This window comes from Sapajus apella, unplaced genomic scaffold, assembly GCF_009761245.1.
Source record: "Sapajus apella isolate SASKATOON/1434 unplaced genomic scaffold, GSC_monkey_1.0 scaffold45, whole genome shotgun sequence".
Lineage (NCBI taxonomy): Eukaryota > Metazoa > Chordata > Mammalia > Primates > Cebidae > Sapajus > Sapajus apella.
In genome coordinates this window covers 336,474-358,287 of record NW_022436985.1, presented here as the reverse complement: position 1 = coordinate 358,287, position 21,814 = coordinate 336,474, and the positions used below count along the sequence as shown (strand labels likewise).

The window sequence follows — 21,814 nt, the reverse complement described above, 5'->3', positions numbered from 1 at the left end:
TCCTGTGGCTCCACTGACCAGACATCCTCCCATCTCTCTCCCCCTCCTCAGACATCTCTATTCCATAAAACATAACAGTGCTGAAATTAGTCTAATTAATGACCCAACAATGACCTTTAAGTGTTCAAGTGAAAGGAAGAGTCCTGGGTCTCTCACTTTAAATCAAAAGCTATAAATGATTAAGCTTAGTGAGGAAAGTACATTGAAAGCAAAAACAAGCCATTAGCTAGACATCTTGCACCAAACATTACCCAAGTGTAAATGCAAAAGAAAAGAAAGTTCTTGAAGAAAATTAAAAGTGCAACTGCAGTAAATGCACAAATCAAAAGAAAGTTGTTAGGCCATTCTCGCATTGCTATAAAAATATACCTGTGACTGGGTAATTTATAAAGAAAGGAAGTTTAATTGGGTCACAGTTCTGCAAGCTGTACAGCATGGCACTGTCATCTGCTTCACTTTGGGGAGGTCGCAGGGAGTTTTACTCATGGCAAAAGGTAAGGCAGGAGCAGGCATGTCACATAGTGGGGGCAGCACAAGGTAGCACAGGGACATTGCCACACACTTTTAAACAACGAGATCTCATGAGAATCAATTCTCTATTGTGAGGACAGCACCAAGCCAGAATGGATCCTTCTTCATGACCCAAACACTTCCCACCAGGCCCCACCTCCAAAATGAGATTTAGAGAGTACCTCTAAACGATATTATTCCACACTCTACTCCCCAAATCTCTGTCCTTCTCCCATTGCAAAATACAATCATGCCTTCCAATAGGTTCCCAAATTCATAACTCATTTTAGCATCACTCAAAAGTCCGAAGCCCCAAGTCCAAAGTCTCATCTGGACAAGCATTCCTTCCACCTATGAGCCTGTAAAATCATAAACAGGTAGTTACTTCTAAGATATAATGTAAATTCAGGAATTGAGAAAACATTCCTGTTCCAAAAGGAAAAAACTGGCCAGAAAAAAGGGCTCCAGGCCCCACACAAATCTGACACCCAGCAAGACAGTCATTAAATCTTAAAGCTCCAAAATAATCCCTTATTACCCCATGTCATAAATCCAGGGCCAACTGCAGTAAAAAGTGGGCTCTCTAGACCTTAGGCAACTCAGCCCTGTATCTCTGCAGGATACAGCCCCTGCTGCTACTCTCACATGTTGGAGTTTGGTGCCTCTAGCTTTTCCAGGTACAGGGTACAAGCTGCCAGTGGATCTACCATTCCAGTCTGGAGGACAGCAGCACCCTTCCCATATTTCCAGTAAGCAGTGCCCCAGTGAGGAGTCAGTGTGGGGCCTCCAACCCCACAATTCCCCTTCACATTGCCCTAGCAGAGTTTCTCTGTGAGGGCTCCACCCTTGTAGCAGGCTTCTGCCTGGCCACCCTGCCATATAGATTTCAAAAGATATATAGCAGGCTTTTTCATATATCCCTTAAAATCTAGGCATAGGTTGCCAAGCCTCCCTCACTCTTGCACTCTGTGCCTACAGACTTAACACAATGTGGAAGCTTCCAGACTTATAGCTTGCACCCTCTGGAATTGCAGCCTGAGCTATACCTACAGCCCTATGAGCTGAGGCTGGGCCTGAGTGGCCTGAATGCCAGAAGTAGTATCCCAAGGCCGCACAAGGCCGCCAAGTCCCAGGCCTGGTCCCCCAAGTCATTCTGTTCTCCCAGGCCTCTAGGCCTGTGATGAGAGAAGCTACCATAAAGATCTCTGAAATGCCTTGGAGGCCTTTTTCCCATTGTCTTGGCTATTAGCACTTGATGACTCTTTTTCATCATGCTAATATCTCTAGCAAGTGATTTCTCCATAGCCCCTCTGACTTCATCTCCTAATAATGGTTTTTCTTTCTCTGCTATATGGCCAGGTTGCAAATTTTCCAAACTTTTATGCTTGCTTCCCCTATAAATTCGAATTTTTATGTCATTTCTTTTTTTCTGCATCTAAGCATATGCTGTTAGAAGCAGCCAGGCTACTTCTTAAACGCTTTGATGCTTAGAAATTTTTTTCTGCTAGACACCCTAAAGTCATCACTCTTGAGTTAAAACCTCCACAGATCCCTAGGGCATGTAAACAATACAGACAAGTTTTTTGCTAAGGCAAAACAAGGGTTACATTTGCTCCAGTTCCCACTAAGTTTCTCAATTTCATCTGAGATCTTATCAGCCCAGAATTCACTATTCATATCACTATCAGCATTTGGTTACATCCATTTAAGTAGTCTCTAAGAAGTTCCAAACGTTTCCTCATCTTCCTGTCTTCTTCTGAGCTCTCAAAACTCTTGCAACCTCTGTCACTCAGTTCCAAAGTTTTTCCTCATTTTCAGGTATCTTTATAGCAATGCCTAACTTCTCAGTACCAATTTTCTGTGTTAGGCTATTCTTGCTATAAAGAAATACTTGAGACTGGGTAATAAATAAAAAAGACTTAATTGGCTCATTGATCTGAAGGCTCTAAAGCATAGGGCTGATATCTGCTTGGCTTCTGAGGAGTTCTCAAGGAGTTTTTACTTATGAGAGAAGGCAAAGCACGAGCAAGCACATTATGTGGTGAGCACAGGAGCAAGTAGGGGGTAAGGCTGCCACACACTTTTAAATGACCAGAATTCATAATTCACTATCACAAAGATGGTGCCAAGCCAAGAGGGGTCTATCCCAATGACCCAAACTCCTCCCACAAGGCACCACCTCCAAAACTGGGTATTACATCTCTGGAGAAAATCTGAGTGATCTAAATAAAATAACAAACCAACCACAACATTTCCTTAAACCAAAGCATAACCCAGAGAAAGACCCTAATTCTTTTTAATTCTTTGAAGGCTAAGAGAGGTGGAGAAGCTGCAGAAGAAAAGTTGAATACTAGTAGAAGTTAGTACACAAAGATTAAGGAAAGAAGCTGTATTCATAACATAAAAATACAAGGTGAAACAAGTGCTGATGCAGAAACGGCAACGAGTTATTCAGAAGATCTAGCTAACATCATTTATGAAAGTGACTACACTAAACAACAGATTTTTAATGTAGACAAACAGTCTTATATTAGAAAACCATGCTATCTAGGACTTTCAGAGCTAGAAAGAAGTCAATGCCTGCCTTCAAAGCATCAAAGGATAGGCTGACTCTGGAGCTCATGCAGCTGGTGACTTTAGGTTGAACCAATGCTCATTTACCATTCTGAAATGTTAGTACCCATAAAAATTATTTCAAATCTATTGTGCTTATGCTGTAGAAATGGAAAAACAAAGCCTGGGTGACACCACATCTGATTACAGCATGGTTTACTAAATATTTTAAGCCCACTGTTGAGACCTAGTACTTAGAAAAAGATTCCTTTTCAAAGTATTACTACTCATTGACAGCTGTTCTGCCTATGGAGTAGCCATTCTTTATTCCTTTAGTTTCTTAATAAACTTACTTTCACATTACTCTGTGGATTGTCTTGAATTCTTTCTTGTGTGAGATCTAAGAACCCTCTTCTGGGGTCTGGATTTGGACTCCTTTCTGGTAACATCTTTCTGGAGAACCACAGAAGAAATGATGCTGAAGACACCCCTGACCCAAAGGAAAATCCTCTGTGTGCAACACCAATTGGATAACTGGGTATGTGGGATGCATTTTCCCAGGTAAAAGATGGGACTGGATTTGAGGCCCAATCTAGGAAAGTTAGAGTTTCTCCGAAGACAGAGAGGGTTAAAGGCCCCTCTTACTAAAAGGCAAGGACGCTTGACTGAACCAGGATTTGAGACCCAACTTAGGAAGGTGAGAGTCCTTTCTAAGATTTAGGGGGTTAGACGCCCCATTCAGTAAAGTCCTTCTTGGCTAACAACAGGTTTGACACTACAGGGTGTTAGTTGCTATTCTCACTGGATTAATCTGTCTGTCACTCTTTGCTGATGGCTACGGGTGACAGCATTAGGAATGTACAGGATCATGGGACAGAGGGAGTTTTTCTCCCTAAAAGAAGAAACTTGAGAGCTGATGGGAATGTTGGAAAAAATCCCTGTGTAACTGACAAGCAGCTGCTTAAATTTTTCAGTGTAGCGGCAGTGGGTGGGTCTTTCCTGACCTCCCTGAACTCCTAGACTTCCCCAATCCACTGCAGGCAATGTTTTTCTCCCTTTCCCTTCCTTTCAATCACTCTCTCATAAACAGTGTTTTTTTTTAACCATTCATTCAAAGTTGAATGAATGAACTGTGAAAATCATTCAAAATTGAATGAATGGTAAAAATCACTGTTAATCTCCTCTGTAAAGTTTTGATTAATTGGAAAAAGGATTTGTGAGGCTAGTCTTAAACTGTAGCATATCTGTTGTATTTTGTGCTACAAATTTGTCTTTCTGTATCTTTCTGTCAGAAAGAGGGATATCTTAGGATACAATATGGGCTTAGGGTCCCATAAGTCCTTTGTTCAAGACAGACCAGCAAACTGGTCAGTTATGTCCTTGGGATTTTTACCTTGCAACCATGTGGCTGTACTTTCTCTTGGTCTCCACCATCTGGAGGACAGAAATTTGGGGGTTCATGTCATAGCGCTAAAAATTATCTTGAGTAGTTAAAAGACTTCCCAAGCTCAAAATTGGCTACTCTAGACTCCTTCTGGGAAGAGCATTGGAAACCACCCAATGCTGTAGCTCAGCAGCTGAAGTTTTGCCATTTTACAACGGCAGCCTGAGTTCAATTTCTGGCTTAGGGAATGAGTCCTTTTTGGGTTGATATCTGCATGACATTTACCATTTGTTAATTCTCTTCCCCTCCACGAAACATCTTGAATTGAATTTCCCTAAGCACATGGGAGGTTACCTTTAGTAAAGTTCAAAAGCCAGAAATATTGGCTGTTTGGCCTGGCTACAATCAGGTAATAAGACATTTAAAAGATTTTGTTTTTTTTTAAAGAGTGCTATGGTTAAAAGTCAGCTTAACTGAAAGTAGATATTCAAGTTCTAAAAGCCTGAGACTCCTTGGAAAAAACAGAAGAGGCACCACAAACCCCATTTTAGGAAAAACTTGTTTTCCTCATGAAATCCAAGGAATTAGAAGTGGATAGAGCCCCTTCAAAATCTAAGGCTCTGTTCTGTTTTGTATTCCATTATCTGAAAACTTTAACTTTTGGGGGTGTCAGAAATTACTTCACATTATTAGAGAGCTTTGGTGTGTAATAACTAGGTAGAAAACATGCCTTTGGGGATGGCTAATGGCAGTTATGGGGAAATACTGAGCTCTGCACATTTTGGATCAGAGAAGCATGTTCTTGGCCACCTAGAAATTATGGAAATATTCCCACCCCCCACTGAGAGATATGACTCCTGTGGAAGATGGGCTGATTCCCTCTTTACGGGGATCCAAGATCTGGTATAAAAATGGGAACTTAAATTCCAGAAATCTGTTTTACCTCCCAGGTGTGCCGGCTTATTGGACCCTAGAAACTGCATGCTTTCCTGGCCTTGTTCCTCTAAGAGATCCACTCTAAAGCCAGTAATCCACTTAAGAAACTGGTAAATGAAAAATTTTACAACTACTAAATCTTTTTTCTGCGTATTTATATATGTTGTGTATGTGAGATATAAAAGAGTTTTGATTCCTTGGTTTAAAATCAGTAAGAGCTTAAATCAAATATATTATCAGAAAAATAAAAAGTGTAATACCTTTTACTTCACATAACTTAAGTAATCTTTGGTAAATAAAGAACATTTTCAAGATTATCGGCAAAATAAGTCTTCAAAATTTAAACATTTGGTCTAAATTATGCAGGTCATATATTAGTTTGCTAAACACTTTAGGGTCATAAACTGATTCTTTGACTTTTCAAAATTATTCAATTTTCCTACTTTGGAGCATTAGATTCTATATAGATAAGGCCTGGGGTCATGTGGAGAGCCATGCACCGTGGGAAGAGTCAGCTTTTATTACACTTCTGTCTGATGTCCTAGGTGCCATACCTGGTACATAATTACAGTCACTAACAAGGTTTTTCACCAAAAGTAAAAGTTGCTAAGAGTTAACAGTGTAACATGTATTTAATACTACTAAACACTACTAACATGTATTTAAGACTACTAAAGACTATTAAAGACTACTAAAGAGTTGAGTGCAACATGTATTTAAGACTACTAAATACAGTGTAACATGTATTTAAGACTACTAAAGAGTTAACAGTGTAACATGTATTTAAGACTACTAAATACAGTGTAACATGTATTTAAGACTACTACTAATACATGTAGAACTACAGTTCTACTTGCAAGGCCTATTGGGAAAGAAGAATATACTTTTGGTAAAAGATTATAAGAAGACATGGGAATGTGAATTTCTTGCCTAAGTTTAGAGGGTTAAATGATTGTTCTATGTGAGATAGAAAAAAATATATATAAAGGTTTGAACAAGTTGTAAAAGGTTTATAAAAAATTAATTGTAAAAGAGATTCTGTGTGTAAACATATTGGGCAAAGTTAAAGGGGCAATATTCAGTTTTTTCATAAATTGAACATAGAAATAAAAGCACAATAGGTGCTACTTACAGCACTGATCTTCTCTTTAACAAAAATTGTAAATAGCTATAAATAGTTTATAAGAATATTACCTTATGGTCAAACTGATTTAGAATGAACACATTTGACTATAAGCTTTTATTAAGAATTGTGTTTGACATCAATAATGCACTAACACAATGGTGAAATTTGTATTATTTGGAATAAAAATCATACAGGAAATACTGTAAAATATTAAATGGCATTTGGCTTTAGGCTGTATTTGTATAAATATGTTATTGATATGTATTCCAAAATAATGGGAAACTCCTGTAATTCTGATATGATGTAGTGTATATTATCAGTAAAAACTGTAATTGTTACATAAAATCATTGTATGCCACAGAGGTAACCAAATTTCTTTTCCAATCATGTTTTTTACTATGATTGCCCTAAGACATTTTGTCATTCACAGACAATTGTTGTCTTGTTTTGGTCCTCTTCAAATGGTGGTTTTATAATCAGCTATAAGAATTTGTCAGGTGCTATTGAATGCACATTTCTGATAACTTTGGAGATTGTAACAATAGAATAGAGGGAAAAACTTTCAGGACTTTCATGAAGGGATGAAATTTTCAAGAATATCAAACAGGGGTTAACTGCATGGACTAAACAAAAATAGAAATGTAAAGTAATCTTTGACTTTTTGCTCAAAATTTTGCTGATCCTTTGTTTTGTTTTTCAGAGTTAAGGAAACTTTTGAGCTATTGACAGCTTTTAACAATCGAGTAAAGTATACTGTGAACAAAAATTGGGTCATATTTCTCTCTACCTGATTTCTCCAAAACTGGGAAACAAGTTATGAGTATTCTTAACTTATGGCAATATAGTTATTTGCATGAGTGCAATATGAATTTCTTTTCTTTTGTAACAGGACACAATTGGAGAAACTGGTTATTTTACCAAGGCTTTGACTGGAATCGCACACTTTCCTTCAAGAAATCAAACTTGACTTAAAAAGCCAATAAAAGTCCCTTGGAAAAATGGCCTCATACCTTGTCCATACTGCCCCTATACAGGGTTTCTGATCTGTGGTAAGTGAAGACTGTCACTTTCTGACAGGTCCAGGAGCCCCAAGTTATCCTGGGATCTCAAGAAGAGAGGAATTTACCCAACTCATAGATATTTGAGGGTACAAACCCATGACCAGACTTGGCTTTAAAAAAAAGTTTTATCTGAGGTTCCTTTTTGGAACAAAGTTCCATCAAAGTCAATTTAAAGAGCCTCTAAAAAAGTAATTATTCTTGCTGCACTTTATATAGATAATACAAATATAACAAAGCAAATCAGTCATACTATGATTTGTCCCTAGTAAAAAGGGAGGCCTGGAGAGAGAAAAAAAAATTTTCAAGAACTACTGCACAGCTGTTATTAGATTCTAGTCTCACCAGTTGTTTTTGGGTTTTTCTACAATTTAGACTAACCTTGCTTATTCCTGTGACCCAACCAGTGATCTCTGACTGCTGCTCAGAAGAAACAAGAGGGATGGATCTCAATTTTATTTGGTACTGAAGAGACATGAATGGCTCTGACCATACCTACCCTTTCTGACTAAGCTCCTCTCTACCATGAATGCAAGAGACCCAACAGTTAGTTAGGGGAATATCATTACCCCTATTCACCTGAAAAAGTTACAGAAGATGGATCTTCATCTCTCTAAAACCCTTAGGATTAAAGGTTCTCTTACAAAAGGGAGGGAGAAAATGTCAGAAGCCTTTGAATCATAGTGCCTCCATCTTGAGTAGAGGCTGCGTAAAATAAGGCTGAAACTTGCTGGGCTGCATTCCCAGTAAGTTAGGCATTCTAATTCACAGGACTAGATAGGATGTTGGCATAAGATACAGATCATAAAGGCATTGCTGATAAAACAGCATGCAGTAAAGAAGCCAGCTAAATCCCACCAAAACCAAGATGGTGACGAGAGTGACCTCTGGTTCATCCTCACTGCTACATTCCCACCAGTGTCATGACAGCTTACAAAAGCCATGGTAATGTCTGGAAGTTATCCTGTATGATCTAAAAATGGAAGGAACCCTCAGTTCTAAGAAATGCCAGAAAACTCATGAATAATCCACCTTGTGTTTAGTATATATTCAAGAAATAACTGTAAAAATGGGCAACCAACAGCCCCTGGGGCTGCTCTGCCTATGAGGTAGCCATTCTTTATTCCTTTATTTTCTTAATAAAGTTTCTTTCACTTAAAAAATAAAAGTATTACTACTCATTAACAATGCACCGTGTCACCCAAGAGCTCTGATGGAGATACACAAGGAAATTAATGTTATTTTCATGTCTGCTAATATGACATACATACTGAAGCCCATGGATCAAAGAGTAATTTCAACTTTCAAGTCTTAGTTTACAAATACGTTTTGTAAGGCTATGGCAACCATACAGGCTTTACCATTATAGATACCATTAAGAACATTCATGATTCATGGGAAGAGATCAAAGTATCAACATAAACAGAAGTTTGAAAAAGGTTGATTTCATCTCTCATGAATGACTTTGACGGGTTCAAGATTTCAGTAGAGAAAGTAATTATACATATGGTGGAAATACCAAGATAACTAGAATTAGAAGTGGATCCTGAAGATGACTGAATTTCTACAATATCATGATTAAACATGAAAGGATGAGGAGTTCCTTCTTGTGGAAGAACAAAGAAAGTGGTTTCTTGAGATGGGGTTTACTCCTGGTAAAGATGCTATGAACATTGTTGAAATAACAAGGAATTTAGCATATTAGATACATTTAGTTGATAAAATACAGTGGTAGGGTTAGAGAGGATTAACTCCATTCTTAAAGAAGTTCTACTGTGGGTCAAGTGCTATCAAGCCACACCATATGCTACAGAGAAATCTCATAAAAGGGTCAACCAATGTGGCCAATTTCATTGTTGTCTTATTTAAAAAAATTTTCACAGCTACCCCAACCTTTAGTAACCAAAATTCTGACTATTCAGCAGCCACCAACATCAAAGCAAGACCCTCCAGGAGAAAACAAAGTAAGACTCACTGAAAGCTCAAATGATTCTTAGCAGTTTTTTTAGTAATACAGTATTTTTAATTAAGTCATTTACATTGTTTTATTTAAATATAATGCTATAGTATAGTATAAATATACACTTAATAGGCTATAGTATAGTATAAACATAACTTTTATATGTACTGGGAAATCAAAAAACTCATATAACTCTCTTTATTGCAATCTTAGTTTTATTGCAGTGGTATGTAACTAAGCCAAGCCATATTGCTGATGCTTTCCTGTATTAATTTATCAGGCGGGGCCTTCCCTGTTAACATTATTTGGAATTGAGGTACCACTCACTCTAAACTCCCAATCCTTTTATCCCTTGCTTGACCCCACAAAACTTAAAAATGCCTGATTTTCCTTCTTCCTCTTTCTTTCTATTAATCTATCAATCTACCTCTTCATTCATTTATTAAATGTCCCTTATACCTGCAATTAAGCTCTATGAAACAAGAATATTTACTGTATTATAGCAAATGTTAATCATTATTAAAAGTCCATAATTAATTCATCTTAAAATATTTCATTATTAAATAATTGACAAATAACAAATTAATATTTAATTAATAAATGTTATTAATTAAAATTAAAATTAAGCTTTATGAAACAAGAATGTTTACTGTATCACAAGTCCCTGGAAGAGTGCTTGATACATAAGATAGTCTCAATACATGTTTGTTAATTGATTGAATAGATTAATCCTCTTACCAAGATCTTTCCAAGTTAAAAAAATCATATGTCATTTCTAAAATTTTCACAGGACTCTATTCAGTTGATGTATTAAAATTAACTAAACTCTATTTTTCTTTCCATTTAGGACATTTTGAACTTTTTATTACTTTTTTAATGAAGTCCTTGATGTTTAAGTTTTGATATCAATAATTGCCTTCAACAATTGTGGAAGACAGTGTGGCAATTCCTCAAGGACCTAGAAATAAAAATTCTATTTGACCCAGCAATCCCATTACTGGGTATATGCCCAAAGGATTATAAATCATTCTGTTATAAACACACATGCACATGTATGTTCACTGTGACACTGTTTACAATAGCAAAGACCTGGAACCAACCCAAATGCCCACCAATGATAGACTGTACAAGGAAAATGTGCCACATACACACCATGAAATACTATGCAGCCATAAAAAACAATAAGTTCATCTCCTTTGCAGGGGCATGGATGAAGCTGGAAACCATCATTCGCAGCAAACTGACACAAGGACCGAAAATCAAGCACTGCATGTTTTCACTCATAGGCGGGTGTTGAACAATGAGAACACATGGACACATGGAGAGGAGCATCACACACTGGGGTCTGTTGAGGGGGATTAGGGAGGGACAGCGGAGGTTAGGGAGGTTGCGGAGGGATAACATGGGGAGAAATGCCAGATATAGGTGACGGGGAGGGGATGGAGGCAGGAAACCACATTGCCATGTATGTACCTATGCAACAATCCTGCGTGATCTGCACATGTACTCCAGAACCTAACATTAAAAAATATATATTAAAAAAAAAAAGTTGGAAGGAGACTAGGAAATTGGCTGTGTTAGACTAGCTGAGACCATGATTACGACTGTTAACTTGGAAATATTCCTAGATACGTGAGATAAAGTAAATAATTTTATCATCCTCTTTCAGAAAATCTCTTGAAGTTCATGAATTTTGCTTCTTTTATTCCAGACTAATAATCTATTACATTATTAGAGGGCACAATTTTTCAGGTCATGGCTTTTCAGATTATTCAAAGTCAAGGAATCTCCATGTTTAAAAATTATTCAAAATACAGAAAATTTGGTGATCCATTTCAAAAAATAATAATAGTTGCCTTAGGATGATCTTAGAAGCAAAATTCTAGGGTCAAATGACATGCATATTTGAAACATTTTGCCAACCTGCTCTTAAGAAACACTGATACAAATTTACACTTTCAACACAATGTATGAGGGTCCTTAATGTTCCACACTCTCAACAATGTTTATATCAATTTTCTTTTTAAATTTACCTCTGTCCCCAAACCATGACTAAAAGCAGGTCAATGGTGAGAGAAAAGTACTTTTAAAGCGGTGCTTAAGTACTTTTCCACTAAACTATTTCACTTTACCTGAGTTGGATGAATCACAAAATCATTTACATATCCATGAATTAAAACTTGGTGTAATAAGAAAATACTGCTTTATAATGTGATACACTTCATTTACTAATTTCTTCATTAAATAATTCTAATGTGTTTTATTAGTCACACAACACTAAAGGGTATACAATATACTGATTGTGGATTTATTATTCCTTCTTTACTTCAGTTTAATGGAAATGAGCTTTTTCCTTCTTAAGGATATGCCAAAATAACACTTTACTCATAAATAAAACCATTTCCATATTTCTTAATAAAGTTCTAAAGTAATTTGAAATAAATACATGGCTATGAGTTATTGAATGTCTTATAAGTTCCATAAATCCCATGAGATGACAATTATTCATGTATGTATCAACCTTAGTTCTTAACACTTTTACCTACAAATGTAAGATATCAGTAATCAATTTTAATCTTCCAATAATTCTATGTATAGATAGAAAGATAACAATGTACATTTTTCTTTAAGTTCTATGAGGCATGGCGTTCTTTCTAGTAATGTCATGATCCAAGTAACAAATATACATATCACGCTCTCCAAATTAAGTCAGACAATCTTATAGTTTTATTTATGTGTACATGTATATTTACGTATAACAATACTAAATAATTCTATCTGATATATAAGAAATTTGGCGTCCAACCAAAAAAGGTCTTAAATGGTATTAAACTAAAACAAAATTACCAGTGCTTAAATGAGAAATAATAGGGTAAATAAACATTTTTTTCTTATTTTATTACTAAGAACATTATGATATGAAAGACTATCATGCACAAAATAAACACTGACACACAGCATATAACAAATAGAATTATCACTGTATCTTTTGATTATATAATAATTTTTTAAAAATCAAGTGATATCATGTATTAGTTGTCTCTAGCAAAAGTTAGATGCTAAATTACAAACAGAAAGGGACTATTATCATTTTAGATCAAAAACAATATTAGTACGTATATATTACTATTAAAAATAATAGAGAATTCTTCGTTATATTGATCAAAAAAAACCGACCTAAGTAAAACTCAATTAAAAATTAAGAACCTATTTAGAGACTTGATAATATCACACTTGAATCTTTTCCTTGATTAGATCAATGTAACAGAGTCTACACAATGGAAAGTTAATCTTTAATTACCAGAATACAGCATATTAATTGAATTGGCCCTGGGCACCTACTAAATCTATGTTAGAGAAATATTTTGGATGGTATACCTTAAGGTAGCAGATTAAATTTAAAAGAATAATTCCATAATTACTACAATATCTACATGTTAGAGGATATAAAATTCCGTATATCATGGTATCAGATACAGCCTCAGAAGTCCATTATGGCTTTTTCTAATGTGTTGATTATAGAGGCATGTAGGGTTTCTGTTATCATCCCTTTGAAATATGGGCCACTTTAATATTCAGGATGGCTAACTTCATGGATTACCGGTATTAAACAATGTAATGAACTCTTTCTTCATTTCACAAGCTGTCTACTCTGCAGCTGTATAGTAACTTTGACAGTCACTATGTCTTTGACTTCCAAATAATAACCATCTTTAAAATGAAGACATTTCCCTTACCTCTCAAATTCCTTTAGAAGCTAGTGTTGGCTTAACATTAAGAAGAAACATGTTTCATATTATGATAAGATCTTATACTTCAAAGGAGCTTCAAGTGTTCTAAAAATGTCTTTGAAATATAGTCTCATTAATCCTTTTATTTTCATGAGGCAAGTAGGTGACAAATATCTCAATTGTGAAAAATAAAAACTAATGAAACAATTATCTAATTTACTTGCCCTATTCTAAATACTGAAGCAAATAATAGTCATAGTGTAAATCCTGGCACTTAACTGAAACTCTAATTTTCATTCCATTGTAATAATTTTTCTGCAGGGGAGAGTAAAGGAAGACAGACAAAAAAAATTAGAAAATATGATACTCAACATAATCTACTTCATGAGACCCAGAGATTAATATTATTTCTTATTTACTTGATTGTGCTTGATGATAGTGATGGTGCTGTAACTTCAAAGACTTATTTCCCTGGATGACCACATATTGAGTGTAGTCAGGGACACACTATAGGAGTTTGAATTCTACTTCATAACAAGGGTGCAAAATCAACAATGGTGCAATAACTCAAGAGAAGAATAAAAATAAAAAGCTAAATTTCGACTTAAAATGAACCTAAAAGCTGCCAATATGCCTGATTCCTAAAAGGCAATGAGAAACAAAGCAAGCCTCTGGATCTCAGGCTAACTTGGTGGACAAGTTATACTCTCCTGCTTTGGTTTTTCATTAAAAACTTTGAAAAAAAAAAGAGTTTCTTCATTCTGTTTCATTTTTTTCTCCATATGCTCATAAAAATTAATTACAACAGTTTGGTTGTTTAGTGGAAATGCATTTGTAAATTACTGATAAAAATGATTGTTCCTGTTCTTTATCTAGTTTTCCTGTGTAAAATAGCATAGTAACTGACTTATCTTCATTTCCAGCAAGAGTTATTGCATTCATTTTTAGAACAGGAATGCTGTTACTGATAGCTAAGACAATCCAAAATTTAAAAACTAAAATTATTTCAGGAATTGTAAATGCTCAATTAAATGCTTATCTTTATGTAACTGCTTTCCTTATATTAGAAAAAAATAAAAATAATTCCATACAACTGGCTTGATGTATATCTTCTATATGACTGATTTTGAAAATCAGAATAAAGTGCCTTTCTCCTCTAACAACTTTAGCATTTTATGAATTCTGTTTTTTTCCCTAATAGAATGCTAGATTACTTTATTGGCATTAGCAAAAGTGGTAAAACTGTCTTTGGTAAAATTAAGAGACATAACCTGTCCACCCCACTACCCAAAATCTTCTTACATTTGAAGAAACAACTTAAAAATATTTCACTAAAGAAGTATTTGCTTTTTTGGTTTTGTCCTACATACTTAGGTAAATGCAAATGTGTGTTTACAATTACAGTAAGTCCTCACATCACATCATGGATAGGTTCTTGGAAACTAAAACTTTAAACAAAACGATGTACAACACAGCGGGTCCTCAGACAATGTTGTTTAGTTCAGTGTTATTTTGTTATAGCACTGATGAGAAAAATGGTTTTGTTCCACATTATTTTACTTAACTTTTCAGTCTTCAAGAACCTACCAATGACTCTGGCTATTTTAATGGAAACCTTAGAATTTTTTTTCCTAGTAGCTTTATAAGGACTACCTAGACTTACCTGGCCCATCAGTCATTTTTTCTAGACACCGAGGAGTTGCACTAAGAAAAGAGGCATGTTTTCTTTTAGCCACTAAACTACGAGGTGGCATATATTTATGCTTAACTTGGGACATCTCATATGATTTGTGAACATCATAGCTGCCTGGTGCTGGAATAACCTGAAAAAAATTTTAATAGATGAGCATAAATATATATTACATAAAAAATATTCAAGAAGGTATCAGGTAGATGGTTACAGTAAACAATGAGTAGAAAAATCCTAAAACTTTTATTAATTAAACATTAAAAATAGAAAGTTAAAAAAGGATTCTTAAATCTGTATCCTCCTAATAAAAATGTAAATTTACTTGCCAAAGTTAAAGTAAAATAAATGGAATTATGAACTTTAGGACCATATTATTTAGAAACTAGCTTTCATGATATAGATGATAAAATATATTCTAATTTAATTATGAAGATCAAATTGCATACAGGAATGAGAGCAATGATTACCTGTTTCCCTAAGCAGCAGAACCATTCCTGTTTTACTGTTCTAAGTGAACATACTTCACTTATTCAACCAACTGAGACTGCTTATTTCATTTTTAACAGATTATAATTAAGTTAGAAGGCTTCCTCTTTCATCATGTATGGTTCTTTATATGATCTGCAGTCACAGTAACATTTTTAATCAGCATGAACCCACATGGATATTAATAAATACAATAATAATTATAAAGTAAATGAAATATAAGTACCATATATTTGTTGGACAAGTAATATCTTCAACAATTAGCTAGATTTCCCAGTGAAAACTTTTTTAAACTCATTTCCTAAAATTATTTTAAAATAACATATTCCTTTGAAATCTGTTCACCTAGATTATATATAAAGACCAAAACTTTTTAAGTGTGAATAATTTCCCAGTAGGCAGAAAAGTGTTATGTCCAAGCATATGGACTCTGTCACTAGACTTCCTGGGTTCTAAATATCTGCTGCTTACAGCTATGTGACCTTAACCTCTGTGATACTCAGTTTTCACATATGTAAAGTAAGAAAAATGATAGTACTTATTTCATAATATTATTCTGAGGATTAAATTAGTTAAAATGAATAAAGTACTTAGCTAACTTGGTACCTGTTTCTATGAAAGAATTAAGCTAATCTTACTATTCTAGAAAATCTAATTTAAATGCAAAAAAAAAAAAAGGCTGAACAATCAGGGTTTGAGGTATCAGGGAAATATTTTAAAGTTTCAAATAAGTCAAACAAATTTGGCTACTGGAAAGCATACTTTTGAAGTTTCTCTAGGAGCCATATTTTAGAAATATTTTTTCTTGTTCCTTACATCCATATTATCACCCTCAAGCATATGCTAACAACAGCACCTTCCACTTCCAAGGAATCACAAAATATGGCAAGATCATGACTGGGGTAGGAGATTCTTACATGAAATCCCACTTCTGGTTTTAGTCCCATGTTAAACATGAAATGTCATGATAGGTAAGTCATCTAACAAATGCTAGAAGCCATTTTCTTTTTGCCCACATCAAGAGTATATATAGTAAGGGTAGACTGAAAATAAGCAATAGCGCCAATATTTCCTTGTGTATCTTTTGGGGCTGCCTTTATAGTATGTGAAAAAAAAACTGGAAGAGATTATAAAAGCACAAAGAGATCCTGTGCACACAATATGCCCAGTATATTTAGAAAAGTTTGCAAAGACCTTGACTGTGCCTACTATACATTTTAGTTTTCTTATCAGAAGCCGTTATTGTTCCCACATCCCTTAACACCCTGCCTAGTGTCATCTTTTATTTCTTCTTCCAGTGCCTAGACTGAATATAATTGGTAAGTTTGGCTACTGCCACACAGAAACTATAACTATTTTTTTCTAATACCTTGAAGCAAAGACAAGAAATTGCAACAGTGATCAATGTTCTTTAACAATAGTTTGTTCATACCTGGAAAAGTTTGTCAAACTAGTTTCTTAAATTCCAGTAAATTCACTGCCTCTCCTAAAAATCCAATGTATATAACCCTTGTTCATGACCACCTCTTCCTATGCATATTTATTCTTCTCTGAAACTTATTCCCTGCTTGTCTACTTTACTGATGTTCCTGCCTCTTCCTAGTCATCTTCAATTCTCATTTTATCTAACCAAGAGATTAACATTTCAAGTAAATATCCTAAGCAAATGATTAATAGGACAAATCTGAAACTCTAACAACAATAATTTAAACAATACCTATATACTGTATATAAGCATATATACCCTACATAAGTTGAATACCCAACTTATATACCCTACATAAGTTGAATGCCATGTCAGAGAAAAATAGTATGTGTAGATAAAATCATCAAATTTGTTGGTGATTCTTTATACATCACAGAAAATAAAGAAGGGACATGAAGAATAGATATAATAGACATTTCCCATGGTTTTTTTAGGTTTTTTTCTTTTTTGCTTATTGCATGACTTTTTATCTCATTCCAATATTTAAATCCTGTTCCTGTATTTGGGAAATTCCACATTATGCAGCAGAGAATCTGGGTCCTAACACAAAAGCTAAAAATGTCTGGCTCTCATCTTCCTGGTCTCCTTTTTAGCTAGCACATGAATCTTGGTCATAGGTATAAATGCTAGCCTTTGAATTGTCTGCCAGTTGTTTAAAGAAACACAGAATATTAAAAATTTCATTATTGAGAGGACCAGCAGTCCTGGCAGCCACGTCCAGTTTCCAGAGGCAACGGTGGGAAGAAAAATTGATAAAGGAAATTACAGACTCAGGGAAAATGTCAGAAAATGTCTAATGAAATAAAAGATATGCATGAATAAAATTTAAAGGTAAGTCTAAAGTGTCCTGGCTTCCTCATCTGGAAAACCAAAAGCCTACCCTAAAATAACATAAAGAAGCATAGAGTTAGCATAATTAATGTACACAATAATTTTAGAATGTTTTCGACACATAAGGAGTACCACTGTTGTCTTTCATTGTTATCATCATTACCATTGACATTATTATCTTTATTAGGTATAGGACTACAGGAATCCCTTAGTGATATCTCTCTTGCCTGAAGAGAGATGGTAATGGGATATTGAAAGGGAAGTCTCTAGTATTTTAAGCTACAAGCAAACAAATCAAAAGTAGGTAAGTTGTTGAGAATCACATAAAGACTGTTCCAGGAAGTTAAAAAAAAATTCACTGGTTTCAACCTACTTCAAAAGAAGGTGGGTCAGCCTGTTTGTATTTTGGCAAAACCATCTTACATACTTTGTGATTTTATTCATTCCTGTCAAGTCAAAGTCCCTGCAAAATTCTACATGCTCAATACCCATGCAATAACTCACTTAAAACTCAAACCTAAATGACCTGTAGTCCCAGAGACAAAGAGATTAACATTCCTTTGACTGATTTCATACAAATTCAGAATTTGTATGAACAAAATTCAGAATTTCCAACTGAGTGAAATCTGAAATACTGTGAATTTTTCCAATTTCATTCAACGTTCCCTGCTATTTTGACATACGAAATTTCATATACTCTCTGATTTCAGACATGTGAAACTGCATGTAGGCTCTGATCTTCAAAACTGGTTATCAAACATCAACAAGTAAACCTCTGAGCCACAGAAAGTAATGGAGCATTCAATTCCTACATTGTCACTCACATTGTAGCATATTGCAAATAAAAATTGACCTCAAGTTTTAGTCTCAGAATAAAATTTTCCTTTACCATGCTATGGTAAAAAATCTGGAAATATTTTCATTTCATATTCGTTTTTGAATAATAGTTTTACTAACTATAGAATTTTTGCTTGACATTTTTTACTCTCAGCATTTTGCATGTCATTTCACTAATTTCTGGCCTCCACTGATTCTGATGAGAAGTCTACAATTAGCGATATTTTTTCCACTATGTAAGTTCTTTTTTCTTGTTGCTTTCAAGATGTTATCTTTGTTCTCTTTCACTAGTTTGACTATAATGTGTCTAAGTGTGGATTCTACTTAAATTTATTCTACTTGAAGTTCACTGAATTTCCTGGATTCATAGATTAGTGTTTTTTTTTTTATTACATTTGGAGAGTTTTCAACAACGATGTCTTCAAATATTTTTTCTGCTCCTTTCTTTCTCACCTCTCCTTCTGGAACTTTTATTATTCATATACTGGAATACTAGATATTGATCAAACTACTCATATTGTTAAATCTTTTTCTCTGTTCTAATAATTGATTTCTATTGATCTGTCTTTCAGTTCATTAATTATGTCTGCCCTCTCAAATCTTCTAAGTCCAGTTAGTAAATTTTTTATTTATGTTTTTGTACTTTACAACTCTAGAATTATTTTAATTCTTCTGTTTGTTTCTTTGCTTGCTTCTATGATCTATTGAGATTCTCTATTGGCTCACTGCTAGCACGTTTTTCTTTAATTATTTAAACCTAAGGTCCATTAATTCTTTGAAAAAAAATTTTAATAGCTGATATTTACATATCTAGTAAGTTTGGGTTGAAAAGTGGATAATTTAAGATAAGATAGCAACTCTGGATGTTTTTCTTTAATGAGATTTGCTGTCCATTTCACGTAAGTTTTCAAATTTCAAATATGTTAAGAATGCAAACTGTTTGCTTACTGCTTTCAGAATCTGTAAAGATGTCCTTATTTTCATTTCTGAAATTTGTCATTTAAGCCATTTCTCATTTTTGCTTAGTAAGTAACATTATAAGGTGGTTTATTCTATTCTATCTCTTAAGATAAAGAGATTTATCTAAATATATACAATAGGTTTACTTTTATGTTTGAATTTGTCTCTTTCTCCGTAAAGTTATGTCAATATTTGCTTTGCATATATGTGAAGCTGTGCATACAAGTTTAAATTATCATATTATTCTAGTTAATTTAACCTTTTAAAAATATTGACAGGCCATGACTGTTTGCTTCCAAATTGCTTTTTGCTTTAACATATTTTATCTCGAATCAAAGTAGCTACTCCTGGATTTCCACTAATGAGTAAGTTTTGATAAACCATTGTTACGTCTGCATTAAATTTCAGATATAGTAAAATTTTTAAATTATGGTTTGAAAGATATCAGAGATTGGTAAAAATAAAAAGATTTTTGTACTAAATTCCAAAAAGTAGAAGAGTCCTTCCTATGTAAATTGAGATTACAAGCTGTGTTCCCTTCTCGTGGGAATTTACTAAGTCTGGGCAAGGGATAAAGACTGGTATTGTCACAGATTATTCTAAGAGAAAGAGGAATTCGTGGGGCTTTTGAAAGTCACATAGTATAGCATGACTATGAGAGAATAAAATCTGAGAGAAGGGAGCCTTAACTTCTGACCCTGAACCTCAGCCTAAACTCAGAGGAGTCTAAACTCATCATCACTGATTCTTTACAATGAAGTATGTACTGAATAGTGAAGCAGGCAAAAGAATAGAGGTCTGGACTGGAAAAACAGAATAAAATCTCCTGTAATCTAATGATGCTTAGGAAATAAAGTCACACTAGAGCAATGACTGTCAACAAATACAAGTTTCTTCCTCAAGATAGTTGCCATATTTTAAATCTAAATGGGATATAAAGTTAAAGTTGAAAATACTGAAGGGTTTAACATGCAGGAAAGAAGAGAAAGGGACTTTCAGACTCTCAATCAAAAAACCGGGAAGGCAGCATGGAGGGTACAGGACCACAAAGGCAAAGTGAAATCTTAGTCTTTGCTTAGAAGAGAACTCTCACTGGAAAGAAGAACCTGCAACAATACACAGCAGGTCTAATGGCAAGAGGTATATTTAAGATATTCATACAATACACCAGAGTAAAAATTCTGAGCAATTAAACTAGAACTACTTCCTCTTTCAAGTTATGAAATAAATGTTCTTCCATTTCTGAGAATTATGTATATCTTGTGACTTGTTCTAGCTGTTATTTCATGGCTAAGTATATTCTAGTCTAAAATTTTATTTAAAATTCCTAAATACATAATTTTTAGTCACTTAGAACTTCTTTTATAATGAAGTTTGTCATTATCATTGCAGTGACTTAAGAAGACTTCAAACTTTAAAAGCTTCCAACCAAAATCTTTAATCAAATATATAAGGTAAAAAAATTTGTAGGTTATATAGTTATGTTTGCCTAAATATTCAGAAAACTTTGATTAACAATTTGCCAATCTACTTATCCAAACTGCTTAAATTTGGTTCTATAAAGAAGAAAGGCATTTCAGATAATAATCAAATTATCTTTGTTTTACATGTTGCAAATTATAATTACCAATGTCATCCTTGCCATTTTAGGCATTCCTAATATTAATCATTGTAAACATATGCCTCCTAAAATACATTACTTAGAAAGGAATGTGTTATTTTAATAGGAAAAATATTTTAATATAGATATGAAAGTATTAATATAGATATGAAAGTATAGTATTAATTGTAAGTGATAGGTAAAAATAGAAAATATTGATTTTATTTCCATCCTTTTCTGGCACACAGGAAAAGACCATTTAGGCCAATGCTTTTTTTTGTTTTTGTTTAGATGGAATTTTGCCCTTGTTGCCCAGGCTGTAATGCAAGGGCACGATCTTGGCTCACTGCAACCTCCGCCTCCAGAGTTCAAGCGATTTTGCTGCCTCAGCCTCCCAAGTAGGCATGACCCACCACGCATGGCTAATTTTTCTATTTTTAGTATAGACGAGGTTTCCCCATGTTGGTTAGGCTGGTGAACTCCCCATCTCAGGTGATACACCCACCTTGGCCTCCTAAGGTGCTGAGATTACAGGCGTGAGCCACCGTGCCCAGTGTCAATGCTGTTTTATGAAAGGAATTACGATTACCTGGAAAACATGATACTTTAAATCTCAGTGAAAAAAAAAAAAAAAAAAAAAAAAAAAAATAGCAAAAAGTGCTGATG

The 21,814-nt window shown here is 34.4% G+C and overlaps 1 protein-coding gene across 3 annotated transcripts in view; it reads right to left on the bottom strand.

Moving 5' to 3' along the window:
• The window catches only part of STPG2 (sperm tail PG-rich repeat containing 2), a 613,616-nt gene that overhangs the window by 328,846 nt on the left and 262,956 nt on the right, over positions 1-21,814 (bottom strand). For all 3 annotated transcript variants that reach the window (XM_032239554.1, XM_032239555.1, XM_032239556.1), the window contains one exon: positions 14,922-15,081. In XM_032239554.1, the coding sequence (XP_032095445.1) occupies positions 14,922-15,081 (160 nt within the window). The remainder of the gene's footprint in view (positions 1-14,921; positions 15,082-21,814) is intronic.